At 45.1% G+C, this 17,195-nt stretch overlaps 2 protein-coding genes and 1 long non-coding RNA gene across 12 annotated transcripts in view; 2 read left to right on the top strand and 1 right to left on the bottom strand.

The window, feature by feature from the left end:
- The window catches only part of Piwil2 (piwi like RNA-mediated gene silencing 2), a 70,105-nt gene extending 65,966 nt beyond the window's left edge, over positions 1-4,139 (top strand). For both annotated transcript variants that reach the window (XM_004848299.3, XM_021261239.2), the window contains one exon: positions 1,692-4,139. In XM_004848299.3, coding sequence (XP_004848356.1) covers positions 1,692-1,848 — 157 coding nt within the window. In that variant the 3' untranslated portion in view covers positions 1,849-4,139. The remainder of the gene's footprint in view (positions 1-1,691) is intronic.
- Positions 3,734-12,665, bottom strand: LOC147826894 (uncharacterized). 2 transcript variants are annotated; one of them, XR_015453383.1, is made up of 3 exons: positions 12,530-12,665; positions 10,722-10,782; positions 3,734-3,868 (listed from the first exon to the last, which is right to left on the bottom strand). It is a non-coding gene; the product is annotated as an uncharacterized LOC147826894 (long non-coding RNA). The 2 variants fall into 2 exon arrangements; XR_015453384.1 differs by lacking the exon at positions 12,530-12,665 and adding an exon at positions 11,150-11,396.
- The window catches only part of Slc39a14 (solute carrier family 39 member 14), a 42,181-nt gene continuing 36,975 nt past the window's right edge, over positions 11,990-17,195 (top strand). For 2 of the 8 annotated variants that reach the window (XM_087216837.1, XM_087216840.1), the window contains exon 1: positions 11,990-12,126. In XM_087216837.1, the coding sequence (XP_087072963.1) occupies positions 12,121-12,126 (6 nt within the window). In that variant the 5' untranslated portion in view covers positions 11,990-12,120. The other 6 variants (XM_087216836.1, XM_021261241.2, XM_087216838.1 and 3 more) reach the window with 5 other exon arrangements.

The raw sequence follows: 17,195 nt of genomic DNA, 5'->3' as shown, positions 1-17,195 counted from the left end.
TCTTTTTTTTTTTTTAATGATATCTTTTTGAAGAGTGATTGGTAATCCTGGTTTTACATTAAAATTACTTAAAGATGGGCCGGGGATTTAGCTCAGTGGTTCTGCCACCTGTCTCGCAAGTGCAAGGTCCCAAGTTCAATCCCCAGTACCAAAAAATAAAAAAAATAATAAAATAAAATTACTTAAAGAGCTTTGAAGCACATGGTGACTCCTATAATCCTAGCACTGGAAAGGCTGAAGCAGAAAGATTACTAATTTGAGGCTCGCCTGGACTACATAGCAAGATCCTATCTTCAAACAAAACAAAAAAGCTGGGCATGGTGGCACTTACCTGTAATCACAGTACTTAGGATACTGAGGCAGGAGGATCTTGAGTCTGAGGCCAACCTGGGCTACATAGCAAGTTCAAGGCTGGCCTGGGCTACATAGCAAGATTTAAAAGGTGGGGGGAGATATTGCTGTTAGCCTCTTCTACCTATCATTTTATTTTATTTATTTATTTTTTCCAGTACCAGAGATTGAACTCAGGACTTTGTGTTTGCCAGGCAGGTGCTGTGCAGCTAGCTATATCCTCAGCCCTTACTTATCATTTTAAACATGTATGTCTTTTTTTTTTTTTTTTTTTGGTACCAGGGATCGAACTCGAGTCCTTGTGCTTGTGCAGCAGGCGGCAAAACCACTGAGCTAAATCCCCGGCCCCTCAAACATGTATTTCTAAAAGACAGGGTCTTGAAATATTGCCCAGGTTGGTCTTGAACTCCTGGCTAAAGCAATCTGCCTGCCTCAACCTCTTATTGAGTCACTGGGACTATAGGTGCATGCTACTGTGCCCAGTAGCATTCATATTTTTTAAAATTGCTCCATGGCAAGACTCTGTTACAACAATACAAAACAAAACAAACAAACACAAGAAAGAAAAAAACCCTGATGTGGTGGCACACACCTGTAATCCCGCACTTGGGTCACCTGTAATCCCAACATCTGAGTCAGGAGGATTGCCATGAGTTTGAGACCACCCTGGGCTACATAGTGAGTTCAAGGCCATGAACTATATGGCAAGACTCTGTCCCAAAAATAAATAAATAAAAATAAATTTAAAATGGCTGCAGATGATTATGATATAGAGCTAGATTAGAGACCATGTTTGCTTGAGTTCAGGTTATATGAACACTCTGCTGAAGTACTTTACATTCTGCAGCCTTTTCTTTCTTCTTTTTTTTCTCCTTGTAGTACTGAGGATTGAACCTAGGGCCTTGACACTGAGCTGCGTTCCCAGCCCTTTTTTATTTTGTATTTTGAGACAGGGTCTTGCTAAATCACCAAATTGTCCAGGCTGGGCTTGAATTTACCATACTCCTGCCTCAGGCTCCCAGAGTGCTGGGATTACAGGTGAGTGCCACCATACTTGGCTTCTGTAGCCTTTCTTGTGGACAAAAAAAGGAGTTTTCTTCATATTGTTTTCTTGTTTTAGTAGAACAACAGGACAATGCCTAAAATGAGAGGATTCACCCATGTCCTCTGACTCACTAATAGTGGGAACAGGAACAATTCCATGTAAAAATAATGGTTCCCAGAAGCTTCACCTTGAATTCCTGGGTTCTCCAGTGTGCCAGTGAGTGATTGGTGTGCATAATCACACCCTGACTTGGAGGCATAAGGTGAAAATGATCACATTTATTCTTTGCCTGCAGGTTGACTTTCAAACTGTGCCACCTGTACTGGAACTGGCCTGGTACCATCCGAGTCCCAGCCCCTTGCAAGTATGCCCACAAGCTTGCCTTTCTGTCAGGACAGATCTTGCATCACGAGCCAGCCATCCAGCTGTGTGAGAACCTGTTCTTCCTGTGACTGTGTGGCCTGGACCTAGGCTGGCAAGGCAAAATTGGACTTCTCACCTCAGCTTTGAGGAACAAGCAGACTTGGAATTGGGTTTTGTGTTGGTGTTTTCCCGTTCTCCTACTCGTAGAGTAAGATTTCTTTTTTTCTTTTAAAGCTCGTATCACCAAGAAGCAGGCTTTTAAGTAATAGCTGGAATGGCTGGGGATTTAGCTCAGTGGTTCTGCTGCCTGCCTCACAAGCACAAGGTCCTGAGTTGGATCCCCGGTACCAAAAAAAGTGTTCAGTTAAGTAACAGCTGGAAATTTCCTTGATACCTTTGTAGAGCAAATGGCTCCTCCTGTGAGAGTGTGGTGAGGCCCATGAACCCCTGGGAGCCCCCCAAGGTCAGGGGGTATAGCGTAGTGGTAGAGGGTACCTAGAATCCATGGAGCCCTACATTCAATCCCCATCACCAAAAAAAAAAAAAACAAATAACCCTCCAAAGCCAACATGAGCTGTAGAAACCTGTAGAAGCAGCAATTATACCTGGAAGTGGTATTTAAGAAGTGGTTCCCATTTCTGGTACCAGAGGTGATAATTAGTGAAGTCACTGCATGTGTCTTAAAGTAATTACTTTATTTGGGCAACTGGGAAAGGTGAAAGAGAAGCCTGTGAGGCAGTTTTTTTTAGAGGCATTGCTGTTGCTGGCAGATGTGAAAGGCATGTGGTAAAACTAAACGTAGCATGGTTGGGCCCTTGCTGCCATAATCTTCCCTGGGAGTTGTGTTTATGACTCCTATGTTGTGAGTTGGGTGTCTCACAGCTGTTCGTGGACTTTCTTTTCAGAAGGTTCAGTTGAAGTCTTTTCTTTTCTCTTTTTTTTTTTTGGTACCAGGGATTGAACTCAGGACCTTGTGCTTGCGAGGCAGGCAGTGGAACCACTGAGCTAAATCCCTGACAGTTGAAGTTTTTTCTGTACCTTTCAGTTACTTTACAAAATACCGTGTTGCTTTCTTGCTCCCCACAGTATACCACATGCACACACATACACCTTTGCTCTTTATAACTGATCTTCGATAAGTTTCAGTTTTGTTTTTTTTTGGTACTGAGGATTGAACTCGGGACCTTGTGCTTGCAAGGCAGGCAGTGGAACCACTGAGCTAAATCCCTGGCCCAAGTTTCAGTTTTTAAAATACACTAATAGCTTTTTTTTTTTTTTTTTTTTGGTACTGGGGATTGAACTTGGGACCTTGGCGCTTATGAGGCAGGTGCCAGAACCACTGAGCTAAATCCCCGGCCCTCAATTTTTAAAATACAAAACAGTGGGAAGAATTCAGCTAGGAAAGTTCAGGATGGGGTGTGAGTTTTTATTGAACCTTCCTCCCAGGTGCCTGGGCTTCATTTCTGTGTGTGTGTCTGTGTGTAATGGGAATACTCATTTCTCTTACACAAGAGCCTCTTCTGGCTGTGGGCTCACTTGCTCAGAATTTTTTGGAATCCCAGGGCAGATTTCCAGAAATTGGTTTGGAAAATGGGACACTGTTAGCAAGGTCTAGACATTACAGTTTTGGAAGTTGTTACCCTGCCTGTGAGTTTCAGTGTTCGGCCAATGCAGTGGTTTTCTGTGTGTTTTAAAAATCATCCTGTCCTTTCAGCTCAGTTCTATCATATCTTGCTTTATTAGATTTTAAAACACAGTTTTATCCTTTTGAATTTGTATTTGCCTAACTACTGCAGTCATTTATTTATTTATTGGTGTGATGGAAAGGAGAGGACAGGGCAGAAACACCAATTTTATACAACAGTGCATGAGATTCTACTTCACCTTCAAGCACCTTAAAAGAAACAGCAGGGCTGGGTGTGCAGCTCAGTGGAAGAGCACTTACCTAGCATGACAGTCAGTCCCCAGCACTGCCAGCAGAAAACAGAAAGAGACCAGGAGAGCTTTTAGTTTGTGACATCACCACAGACTGGGAAGGGATGAGCACTGATGGTTCTCAAGTGCACTTCTGGTTTTATTTGGAGCCCCTGACATAGGGTGGTGCTAAACCTGGAATGTAAAAGCCACAGAATCAGGCAGATTGAACCATTGGTCTCTGGCTGAAAAGATAAATCAGTTTCCCAGTTTTCTTTGGAAGCATTTTGAATTTCTCTTTTGAAGTTGGATTTCCTAATATTCTTCTCTTAGATAATGAGAACAAATACTTGAATATAATACCAACATATCTTCACTTTTTATTCCTGGCATTCTTCCTTTTTCAGTTTTAATACGAATGATTGGCTCATGGGTGGAAAATAAAACAGATTTATATAAATGTGAATTGTGTTTGAAATAGTGTCATTTATGTATTATATGAAAACTTTTTGCCTTCAAGTAGCTGCACACAGAATTATTCATTTATTATTCTGCATACAAGGTATAGCATGAGTGTTAGTAACTAGGTATTTTCACCCTTAGCTGGGTGGGAAAATTTACTGGAAAAGATAACTAGCAATCTCACTTTTGGACAAATGAGGCACTCATTTTGTGTGTGTATTAGTGTTTCTCTTGATTTAGATGTCTTTTCCCATCAGTTTTTGTTAGCTCAAGAGAGAATTTGAGAGCCCGCTTCCAAGGGTGGTCTCCTCCACCCTTTGTTTTAATACTTGTCCCTCTTTACATATGCTCTCCACTAGGGGTCTGGGACCCCTAGAGACATTGTCCCAAAGATCCTGGGCTGCTCACTTCAACCCCCCACCTTTAAAACACCATATTTTTCCCACTTTATTTAGAGATTCTGTTTTTAAATGATGCAGTGCTTGGGCCGGGGATTTAGCACAGTGGTTTCGCCACCTGCTGCGTAAGCGCAAGGACCTGAGTTTGATCCCCAGTACCCAAAAAAAAAAAAAAAAAGATACAGTGCTTTTTGAACTCATTCTAGAAAGTACCTAAGCTTTATACAGTATGTTACACAGCCCTTTTTTACTTGAGCAGCATTTTGTTAAATGATGTGCAAAAGGAAGGAATTTTAGAAATGTCTAGCTCTTTATATTGAAAACCTTAAAAGTTTTGGGGCCTGAAATTAAATTCTCTGAGGTGTGGGATTATTGGAGAAGAGCCTGTTTTCTTTTTTAACTCTATATTTAGCTTTAGCTGAGTTTCTAAGTAACTTTTCCTGTCTGGATTTTCTTTTTCTTTTCAAAAAATAAGGAAAATCAAGAGAATGAGAAGACAAACCACAGATTTGGAGGACATACTTGCAAAACACATATCTGATAAAGTACTATTATCCAAAATACACAAAGAACTCTTTAAGACAGTAAGAGGCTGGGAGTGTAGCTCAGTGTTAAAGCACATACTTAGCATCCACAAGACCCTGGGTTCAATCCACAGTACAAACAACAACAACAACATAAAAACACAAACTTAATAAGAAAACTAACAACTTAACTAAAAAATGGATAACAAACCTGAACAGACACATTACAAAGAAGGTATATAGATAGCAAATGGATAGTATATGAAAAGCTGCTCAACATTGTGTGTCCTGGGGGAAACACAAGTGAAAACTGAGATTCCACTGCATGCCTGTTACTTTTGGCAAAGGCCAAACACCAAAACGCCAAATAGTATTGAGGGTGTGGAACAAAAGAACTATTACTTATTGCTTGTGGGAACGTAAAATGGTACAGCCATTTTGGAATACAGTTTGGTGGCTTATAAAACATGAACCGTGTTTGAAGGTATAACTCAGTGGTAGAGTATATGTTTAGCATGTGTGAAGCACTAGGTTCAATCCTCAGCACCAAGAAAACCAACCTAACAATGTTACCATATGATTCAGCAGTCACACTCCTTGGCCTTTACCCAAAGAAAGTGAAAACAACATCTACACAAAAACCTGAGCACAGCTTTACTCAGAATTGCAAAATTTAGAAGGAGTAAGATGTGTTTCAGTAGCTGAGTGGATAAATAACCTATCAGGCATCCATTCAGTGAGATCTTATTCAGTGCTAAAAAGAAATGAGGTATGAAGTCATGAAAAGACTCGGAGGAACTTGAAATGCAAATTACTGAGTAAACCAATCTGAAAAGACTGCATAATTTATGATTCCAACGTAAGACATTTTGGAAAAGGCAAAACTGTGGAGACAGGACCAAAGGCTGGGGAGATGGGGCTGAACAGGTAGATCACGGAGGATTTTTAGGGCAGTGAAACTATTGACTATAATGCTGTAATAGTGGATACATGTCATGACTATCAAAACCCACAGAATGTTCAATACCAGGAGTGACCCCATATATAAACTATGGATAATAATGTGTCTGTCCATTGAGCTTCATCAGTCGTCACAGATAGACCACTCTGGTGGGGGATGAAAATAGTGGGGAAGGCCAGGGGTATATGAGAAACTTCTATACCAGTGATAGCAAACCTTTTAGAGACTAAAACCCGCTTAACCGCAAAGTGCCAACACTGCAATTAAACCTGAATACTGAGGTTTTAGTTTATAAAAAACAACTCATACATCAACATCCATTTTCTTAAAAGAAAAACAACACGTGTCATAGGTTCACCACCATGGTGATTCTCTACAGTCTTAGTTTTGCGGGGAACCTAAAACTCTTTAAAAGAGTTTTTTTTTTAAATAAGACTCTTGGCAGCATGGCAGACTGATCTGACCATTCTGAAAAATTCTGGTCATAATAGGTTTTGGGGGTTTTTGTTTGTTTTTAAGACAGGGTCTCAATTTATTGTTCAGGCTGGTTTTGAACTCCTGGGCTCAAGTGATCCTCCTGGCTCAGCCTTCTGAGTAGCTGGGATTGCAGGTGCACAAGACTATATCCAGTTTATGCCAAAGTAGAATACTCATTCCTGTGTAACTAAACTTGGGGGAAAGGAAGGAGAGATAAAAAAAGAAGGAGCAGGGAAGGAAGTAGGAAGGACAATATCCAGGTACAAGAAAGAAAGGGGAGCCACAGAGGTAATGCTACCAACTCAGCTCTGAGGTTTAGGGACAAAATGCAGGTGCAGGGGCAGTGAGGTCTTTCATTCCAGGTAAGGACAGGAGATGTGGCCTCAGACCCTGTGAGGTATGGCATGGCTGGAGTTAAGTCTCCTGGATGAAGAAAGCTGGAACCTGGAAAGGGACTAGAAATTTCTGCCAGCTGTCCTGGGTTAGCAGCAGGGATGCTTGCCAGTTGTCTTGTTTTGTTTGAGACAGGTCTTGCTATGTAGCCCAGGCTGGTCTTGAACTCAAACCATCCCTCCAGAGTGCTGGGGTTATACCTAAAGGAAACTTGATGTTTGAACAGGGATATGGATAGACATAGATAAAAGGAAAATGATGAGAAATCCCCAAGCCAGGGCCCACAAACAGGTGTATGTAGTCTGAATTTGCATGGTGGTGTCCCAAAAGCTCAAGCTGAAAAAATAGCACAGGATTGACCTAGATGGGTGAAAGCACCTGAGGCCAGCAGAAACCAAGGCAGCCAATTGAATCGCAGCGCAGAGGTAAAAACAGGACCTATGGGAGAGAGTGGAAGAGAGGAGATGAAAGAGGGTGTGAGGGCTCGACATTTGTTGAAAAGTTCTATAGATTAAAATAGAATGGGTGACAATATGGCAGATATACAGTTAGCATCTTCTAGAATTAAAGTCATATGAATCATCTAACTGGAGAAACTCATTGAAGAGAAAAACAATTCCACTATTAGACGTACTGTACTGATGTATAAGAGAATGAAAGACAGTATCTTAAAACGAGAAAAAGATGGCTTAAAAAAGAAGGCAGTCAACTATTCATGAAACATAATAGATGTTTTAAGACAAAAGGAATAATAACCTAAAAATGAAACTGTAGCCAGGCATGATGGTACATGCCTGTAATCCCAGCACTTGGGAGACTGAGGTAGGAGGATTGCTGTGAGTTCGAGGCCAGCCTGGGCTACATTGTGGGTTGAGGCCAGCCTGACCCTGTCTTTAAAAGGGGGGGGGGAGAGCAACTGTCAATTTGGAATTGTGTTCCCAGCCAAGCATTTATTCAAAAGTGAGGACAAAAATTATTTTTTAAATTTTATTCAGTACTAGGGATTGAACCCAAAGCCTTCACACTGAGCTACATTCCTACCCTCCCCCCATTTTTTTTGGTACCGGGGATCAAGCTCGGACCTTGCACTTTCGAGGCAGGCGGCACCCCTCCCCTTTTTATTTTCAGATAAGATCTTCCTAAATTGCTCAGGCTGGGCTCAAACTCACTATCCTGCCTTAGCTTCCCCTAGTGCTGGGATTATAAGCATGCACCACCATACCTATCTCTGATGTTTATTTTAAAAATAATATTATTTAGCCAGGCATGGTGGTGCATGCCTACAATCCCAGCACTCTGGGAGGCTGAGGCGGGATAATTACAAGTTAGGGGGCCAGGGATTTAGCTCAGTGGTTCCGCCGCCTGCCTTTCGAGAGCAAGGTCCAGAGTTCGATCCCTGGTACCAAAAATAATAATAATAATAAATAAACAAGTTAGGGATACCTAGTGTGTTCAAGGCCAACTTGGACTACATAGTGAGAACTTGTCTCAGAAACAAGCAAAAAATAAAGATCAAAGCAGAAACTAAAGAACTTTCCATTTATGGAACCAGGCACAGTGGCACATACCAGTAATCCCAGCATTTGGGAGGCAGAGGAAGGAGGATCACAAATCTAACACCAGCTTGGGCTACATAATGAGTTCAAGGCCATCCTGAACTACATAATGAGCACCTGTGACAACAAACGAAACAAAACAACAGAAAAGAACTATTAATGAAAAAGAAAAATTTTTAAATTATTTCTTTGAAAAGATTAACAAAACGAGTATACTTTTAGCCATACTTGTTCAGAAAAAAAGGCTCAAATTACTATAATGGCAAGGGGGGGGTGAGGATTGATAGGGTACACTGTGAACCATTGCCAGCAAAGAGTTATTTCCCTCAGTTGTCTTTTTTTCTGCATACCCATGAGAGGGTAGCAGAACCGATTCACACAGAGGCTTCTCATGATGTTCTAACACTCCAGCTGACAGTGTAGTGTGCTGGCATACAAGCCCTAGGATCTGATTTGGGGTTGAAGAGGACCTTCACATTCCCTTTGATTCTCTTAAATTTGTTATGCTAGCCCGAAAAATTCTCCTAACAGGGTGTAGAAAAGCTGTGGTCTTTTGGAGAAGCCCACCTTGACCTTGAGCTGAGCTTGTCAATTAGGCAGGGGGGCGTGTGTGTGTGTGTGTGTGTGTGTGTGTGTGTGTGTGTGTGTGTGTTCTGGTTTCTTTTGAAAGCCTGTTCTCTCCTTTTGGCAGAGGTAGGTGTGGTCTCTGGTCAGAAGGGAAATAGCAGCAAAGGAAATGTCAGATTTTTGTGCTCAGTTCCCTTACATATTGCCCAATGTCAAACTGGTAGTGAGCCTGTCCATTCATCCAACACATATTTACTGAGAATTGGTTATATGCAAGACGTTACCTTTGGGGATACAGCTGCATTTGGAAACCTCTTGTAATCAAGAGAGATTAAGATCTAATAGGGTCAGAGACAGCAATGAAATATTTTGAAGGAAAAAAATTTATGTGCTATACACCATATTCAAATCAATGTAGTGTTTGTCATTTGTCATTACTTTTCAAAAATGGAATTATAAACAATCATTGCATTGTATAATTGTGTATACTGACATTAGGGCTTTTTTTTGAGGTGCTGGGGATCAAACCAGGGCCCCTCACATTCTAAACAAGTACTGTACCACTGGGCTATGCTCCCAGCTCCCATTTTATGAAATGTTTTGCTTACTATAGTATTTTTTACTGGTATTGTAGTAATGATCTACTACTATTATTATTTTCTTTGTTTTGAGGGGACAGGGTCTCACTACGTAGTTCTGCTGGCCTTGAACTCATTATATAGCCCAGGCTAACCTCGAACACTCAGCAATCTTCCTGCCTCAGCTTCCAGAGTGCTGGGATTATGATGCATAGCATATAATAGTTTTTTAATGGGAGCCAGACATGGTGGTGTATGCTTGTTATTCCAGCACTCTGGGAGGCTGATGCAGGAGGACTGCAAGTTCAAACTCAGCCTGGTCAACTTAGTGAGACCCTGTCTCAAAAAAGGGGTAATATGAAGGCCCTGGATTCAATCCCCAGTACACACACACACACACACACACACACACACACACACACACACATTTTTAAAATGTAGATTACAGTCAAAACAGCTTGAAAGGGTAGATCATTTTAAAGAGACTGTAGAACAATCGAGAAGCTTGCTGAGGGGAAGGTGACTGGAGAGTTGGAATTTTGACGGGTAGAAATGGGATAAGGAGAGGAGTGGGGAGAAGGGCATGTTAAGGGAAGGATGAGAGATTTGGGGCCCCAAACTGGCACTAAGCATGAGGAACAGCACTATCAATGACGAGAGGATTTAGCCAGGGTCCTCCTAAAGAATTTTGTGTGAGGATGGACTTGGAGACTTACAGCACTTTTGATCTGAGCTGTGTTAATAATTAATTGTATTCCCGCAGCTTCTCACGAATTACCGACAGCTTATCAGCTTTGGGTGCCCATGTGGACTTTGGCAGCTCCACATTTACTCTGGGTGCAAACGAGAGACTGTATGATAGGCCCGGTGGTGGGGTGTCTCAGCCTTCCCGCCTCATCTGTACTTTGAGCAAGGTCTTTGACAGAAGCCAGGTGTAGTAGTGACAGGTTGCCTAGAAGAGCCAGGGGACTGCTGGGGACCAGGGTTTCAGGGAGAGACTAACACTCCTCTGGGATGTGCGCTTCATCCTATTCTGAGCTGTGTGTGTTTGCAGCATTTTGTTTGACTTTAAACCTGGGTGGGCTTCTCATTTCTTTTCCAGTACCCTCGGAAAGTCCTGATAGGGACTGACCTTTTCCGACTTCGGATTAGAGTCCCACGTGGATGACATAATGTCTGCAAAACACTGTGAGCTGAACCAAGAAAGGTAAATAGAAAGGATTATTACAGAGATGAAGGGGCTCTGGGGAAATTCTGCAAGAGATACCATTACCTTGAAATTACTTGGAAAATAAATGAGAGGAATATCCTGGCTCCCCCCAGACCCGCTGGAGCACTGTAATGACAGGGTGAGGATAACTGAATTTTAGAATAACCCAGTCCCAGCTAGTCTGTTCCAGAGTGACCAGAAGGTTCTGGCCCCACCTCAATGCTTTCTCCCCCTCTCTCCCAGCCCTGGGAGGACAGTGGCTACTGAGCACCGGGTCCTTCCTACCACCTGCTCCGGGGACAATCTGCTTTCCTTTCCATTTTAGCGCCGCCTTCAAGGGTGCTCTCTACCTGAGACCCGCTCAGAGTGGGATGTTGTCTTTCTTCTCCGCACAAATTCAGCGACTCCCGGTATCAGCTGGGCAAGGTAACAGCTTCGGTACTAACTGGCCGCAGTTCTGCTAGGAAACCCTTCCCCTGGGTCTCCCAGTCCCAGGTGGTAGCTGGCTTAGCCCCAGAGGAAATAATCCTAATGTCCAGCAGGACCCAACAATGAGGATCCGATGGGTAGTTTATTTTCTCAAGAAATTTGCATTTCCGAGGCCTGATACCCATCTCAATAGGCCCATCCCACATCGGAAGAGACTCTTAGGACTTTCCTCAAGCTAGCAGCGCGTGGGTTAACAGAGAAGACTCCTTAGGAGTCTGGGCGAAGTGGAGTGAAGTCTAATTTGAAAAGTGAATATAATATGGTTTATTTGGAACTGGAACAGGACATTGTGGTTTTGGCTGGTGGAAGTATGCAGAAGAAACAGTCTCTGCAGCTGCCCCTCCTTCAGTACATTTCAGAGACGGGGAAGGAAACGTTTAAAAGTGAACACACGTATCAAGCGGGGTGCGCCTCCTCCAATAGAGTGGGGATGGAGGAGGTGAGCGCTTCCCTCGTAGGGGAGAAGGTGTAATGGGAGGTATCTGGGGAGGGAGGAGACTGCCCGGCCTCGGAGACTCTGGGATGGAAGGCGAGGGCCACTGGCTGAAGCCGAGCGTCTTAAGATTGGGCCCGCGACGCGCAGGCCTGCTGGCGAGATCCCCACCGCTGCTCGCCGGCCGCCCCACGTGGCAGGCCCGGAGGCGCTCGGGGCGGGGCGGGGCGGGGGCGGGCCCTGCGCTGACGCGCCCGGTATATATATTGGGCATGCGCGCGGCGGCGGGGGCCGGACGCAGCGGGGGGCGGGGGGGGGCGCAGTAGTGTGTGCGGACGCACGGACCGAGCCGCCCTGGCCTGGTGGGTGAGGCTGCGCGGGCCCGGCTCCGGCTGCCAGATGCAGGTGAGTGCGGGGAGCGGACGTGCGGGATGGGCGCGACGCGCGGGGAGGGGGACCGGCAGCGGGTTCCACGATGGAGAGGGGAGCGAGCTCACAGTGCTGTCCCTTCGGCTGGAGAGCGCGGGATGTGCGAGCCGGAGAAGGGCACCCAGGACGTCAGTAGCTTCGCTAAGGCTGAGATGGGCTTCCTGGGGCGGGGGGCGCAGAAAAGCAGAGAGCGGATGGGTAAATCTGATGTGCTGCCTGGCCGCTCGGTTGGGGCTGTGGTGTCTGGGCTTTGCTTTCCAGGAACTGTATACCCTCACCCGCGCCAGGCCACCCCTCGGCTGAAGATCAGTGGCCCAGATCTTGCAGCCGGGCGGGAGCTGGAGCCGGGAACAGCAGAGGAGGACGGAGCTAAACTCACCTGGCGAACCGCGAGGATGGCTCTTTGGCTGTTTTTGGTTAGTCCTGACCAAGTTGAGTGGTCAAGGTTCAGTCTGCCCCTCTTGGTGTTTCAGGGTTACAGGGACAGAATGGCATCCAAACATTTTCACCTTGCGATCGGGAGGGCTGGTTAAGCCAGGGTTCAGTTTTAAGGATCTGGCGTCTGCCTGGGCCTAGGTTCTCCAAATGGTTAAATGGCTTGCGTGTCCAAGAGGACTCTGAGTGTGATTTGGTGAAGGGCTGAGTGCTCTCCCATGACCTAAATGGCAGGGCAGGATCTTTCTTCCTTGCAGCCTGGGTTTGGATTTGTGACTATAGTCCTCTCTTCCTAAGTACCCCACCCCCCATTGGGGTAGGTGGAGCCTGCTGGGGGGTGGTGATGCCATCAGGTGGTGGGGACCGACCTGGGGGTGGCTACCCTGGCTTCTGGCTGTGCTCCGAAATTCCTCTGCGACCTTGGAGAGAGCTTGGAACGGTACTAAGGTCAGATGGTTCTCTTGCGCACAGTCTGAATACTTCTGTAATGACTACCTCCTAAAACTAGAAACTCAGGAGGGTCTCACCTCCTTGATGGAACAAGAGAAGGAATATCCAGAATCACAACTTTTAGCAGCTAGACATAAAAGCCGCATATTCTCCTTCCTGTTGGAGGCCCAGGTGAGTTTCTCATCACCTGTGCAGTAGTCAGAAGATAGATCAGTGGTCCCCTACCTGCACCTGCTTTGCAGGTGTGACTAGGGCCACAGTGGACTAGGAGACCGTGCATATTGTTTCTTCTTCCGGAAGCACCATGCAGGAAGGCCGCTTCCTGCTTAATCTGGCCTTTGTTACTCCCCTCACCTCTGGGGGAGATGAGCCAGGTGTTAGCTGAGAAACCCAGTAACCCAAGGGGTGGGAGTGGCCACATTATTGACTTTGGGGTTTTTTGTTGTTTGTTTTTGTTTTTTGGCAGTACCAAGGATTGAACCCAGGGCCTTTGTACTGAGCTATATCCCCTGGCTGGCTTTCCTTTCCTTTCCTTTCTTCCTTCCTTCCAACAGCGACTTGCTAAATTGCTAGTCTGAGCTCGAATTTATGATCCTCTAGCTTCAGGCTCCCAGAGTGCTGGGAGGTGTGTACCATTATATCCAGCTGGGCTTGGCCTTTAGGCAGGAGAAGTGAGAATTGTGGGCTCCTTGAGGTACAAGAGCTCTGTGACTGAGCTCAAATCCAAACCCAGCATTGTCCCAGGGAGAAGAGCCAACTCCAATGCACAGTGGCTGGTCTGTGCTCGGGGGACCCCTGTGCTGGATGCGGGCAGAAGGCCTGGCTCCTGCCCTTCCTGTGCAGATCTTGGGCAGAAAGAACAGATGAAGAGTAAAGTAGCAAGCAGCACAAGAGAAGTCTCTTTGCTGGGTAAATCTAGGTTCAGAGGAGAGCACTCTACTTCACTTGGTGGGCGGGGTTTGGGAGGTTTCAGGGCTTTTGTGCCAGATGGTCCTGTGTTTAAATGTGGCTCCATCACGTGCGCTCCAGCAGTGAGAAGCTGCTTCACCTCTGCGGGTCTGTTAGCGCCCTGTGTGGTCGAGGCCTGGTCATCACCATTTGTGTGGAATGGAGTGGTAATTTAGGGGTCCCAGAAGCTGATGCGGCCGGTTGGGTTGTAGGGATGATGTGAGCCCAAACACAGGGTGGATTCCTTTCCTCCTCAGTATTATGGATGCAGTTTCTCAACCTTTGGAATAGGCCACTCATTGGCCAATCTTAGGGAAAAGAGGTGTTCTTCCTTTTTAGTTCTGTAAACTACGTTGAGTTCTTCAGGGAAGAAATAATCCATTTCCCAGCTAATGATGTCTAAGAAAGACTCACAGTGCCTATGATATGCCCGAGTGTGCGTACGAGTGTACGAACAGTATATGTCAATCACAGGACTGGTCCTGTTTTCAAACCCTCCCACCTCTTTCCTTACCTGCCCACACCCCTCTCCAGTCCAGGAGAGTTTCAGCATTGACAGAGCCCTGGGATCCAAGCAGTGGTGCTGTGAGTAGACTGTATGTGCTGGGGATTGGGACTGCCCTCTCCTGTACAGAGTAATTTGATGGGGAAGACCAAGGAAGGGTTCTGTTTATTCCTCAGTGATGAGATTGCCCGTGGTCCCGGAACACTGAAATCGCTTGTCTCTGGGGGCACATGGTCTTAGCCTCTGCCATGAGGGTTTCTTCTGGGAGGACCTCTTTCTCCTTTCTCTGTTGCAGACTCCCCAGAGATAGTGGAGGGGAGGGTGCAGAGTGAGTGGAGAGAGTCCTCCCACTCCTGGATGTCTACAGGTGACCCTCTCTGACCTGGGGGTGGATGCCAGGAGATAAGGAGTCCAGAGTCTGCTAGCTGGGGACTGCTGCCAGCCAGGGCCTCATGCCCGCTGGGATGGAGGCTGCAGGGCAGCCCCAGTGGCTGGCAGCCCCTGAGGGGCCCTGGTTGGGCCCAGGCAAGATGAGGAGGAGCCCCCTGCTAGGCCCTCCAACAGGTGACAGGCTGGGGAGCCAAGGAGCCCAGGGAGCCCTGCCTGCATTGCCCTGTTAAACTCAAGTCCCCGCCTTGGCAACTGAGATCTCACTGTTCTCAGCCTCCGAACCTACAGCAGCAACAGCAGCAGGATGAGGAGAAGGCCTCAAGAGAGCCAGAGTTGGGCAGAGGGAGGTGACAGCCCAGAGTTTATTATTGTGGAGGCCTGAAGGTTCTCAGTATCAGTAGTTAATAAAAATTTTTTTAAAAATCCATCAAAAGTTGGGAATTAAAAGAAAAATCATTTTAAGTGATTTATCTTTAAAAGGTACATTTTTTTTTTGGTACCAGGGATAAAACTTGCGACCTTTCGCTTTCGAGGCAGGTGGCAGAACTACTGAGCTAAATCCCCGGCCCTAAAAGGTACATTTTTATTCACCAGAACTTTTTTGCACTGCTGGCCATGCTAGGCCAGTGCTGTGCCAGTGAGCTAGATCCCCAGCCCCTTTACCAGGTCTTTTGGTTTAGGGCCAAAGCCTTTTCTGAGTCCCCAGGTCCTCTAATTAGACTTTTAAATTGTATATAAAAATCACACCTATCCTTATCACCTGTGATGCCCAGTTTTCTTTATTTTGTTAAACTTTTTCACTAGACTCTGTGTTTACATAGTTCAAAAATCAGAACTGGCCCCCTTTTTCCTTTTTTTTTTTTTTTTTTTTTGAGGCAGGGTCTCACTATGTAGTTAATGCTGGCCTTATCTCACTGTGTAGCCCAGGCTGACCACAAATTCATGGTGATCCTTCTGTCTCAGCCTCCTAGCACTCAGCCCCTCCTTTTATAAATGCTCCAAAGTAGCATTTTAGACATTGTTTATCACTGTGCCTTTTCCCTCTAGTACCTATATTAGACCTTTCCTTGTGGGCATATGGAACACTTTTACCCTTCATTAGGGCTGCATAGTACTTCATATAATGGAAGTACTGTCATTTTGTTGACCTGCTTTTATGCCACCGTGGGTTGTTTTCATTATTGTTCTGTTATATACAGTGCTGCAATGAATAACTTGAACAAGTGGTATTTTCTACATATATAAGTGTGACTATAGAATACATTCTTTTTTTGTTCTATAATTCAGGCTGGCCTTGAACTCCTGGCAATCCTGCCTCAGCCTCCCAAGTGGTGGGATTACATGCTGTACCATTCCTTGCTAGAATAAATTCTGTGAAGTGAGATTGCTGGGTAAAGGGTTAAATACATTAATTTAATTGGCTTTCATTTAAAAAGAGAATTTAAGACATTTGCAGATCACATTTAGAATCTACACATGCCTAATTTAATTGTGGTTCTTTGTTATTTTTTCATTTGTAACAAGTCTTTCTAGATTAGTCATTCTCATGCTTTTTGTTTGGTAAATTTTGGGGGGTTTTTTGGTACCAGGGATCAAACTCAGGACCTTGAGCTTGTGAGGCAGGCACTGGAACCACTGAGCTAAATCCCCAGCCCTTCTTAATGCTTTTTGATAGGAGGACCCTATAGTACTGTCTTTTTGTTTATATGGCTATATCTGTTGGTATTTACTGTGTTAAAAAAATCAAACTGAGAAATTAAAAAATAGTGACTGGGCTGGGCATGGTGGTGCCTGCCTGTAATCCCAGCACTTGAGAGGCTGAGTTTGAGGCCAGCCTGGGCTACATAGTTTAAGGCCAGCCGGAGCTACACAGTAAGACCCTGTCTCAAAAACAAACAAAAAATAGTGACTTGTTGTTTTTTTTTTTTGGTACCAGGGATTGAACTCAGGACCTTGCCCTTGCGAGACAGGTGGCGGAACCACTGAGCTAAATCCCTGGCCCTAGTGACTTATTAATTCATGTAAAGCAATAAAAACAAGGCCATTGCATGTTAACATAGATAGCATATTCTAGCTGAGTGTGGTACATGCCTGTAATCCTAGCACTTGGGAGGCTGAGGCAGGAGGAGGATTGGTACAAGTTCAAGGCCAGTGTGGACTACATAGTGAGTTCAAGGCCAGCCTGAACTATGTAGTGAGCTCCTGCCTCAAAAAAACAAAAACAAAAACAAAAAAACCAAGAAAACCTACAGCCCTTAAAGGTCTTTCAGAAACTTAAATATTCCACAGACCCTCACAAACAGTTATTTGGTATTTT

This window comes from Heterocephalus glaber, unplaced genomic scaffold (assembly GCF_053883595.1).
Source record: "Heterocephalus glaber isolate CG9 unplaced genomic scaffold, H.glaber_assembly_v1.0 deba00001460, whole genome shotgun sequence".
In the NCBI taxonomy this organism is placed as follows: Eukaryota; Metazoa; Chordata; class Mammalia; order Rodentia; family Bathyergidae; genus Heterocephalus; species Heterocephalus glaber.
This window is presented reverse-complemented; position numbering and strand designations above follow the sequence as displayed.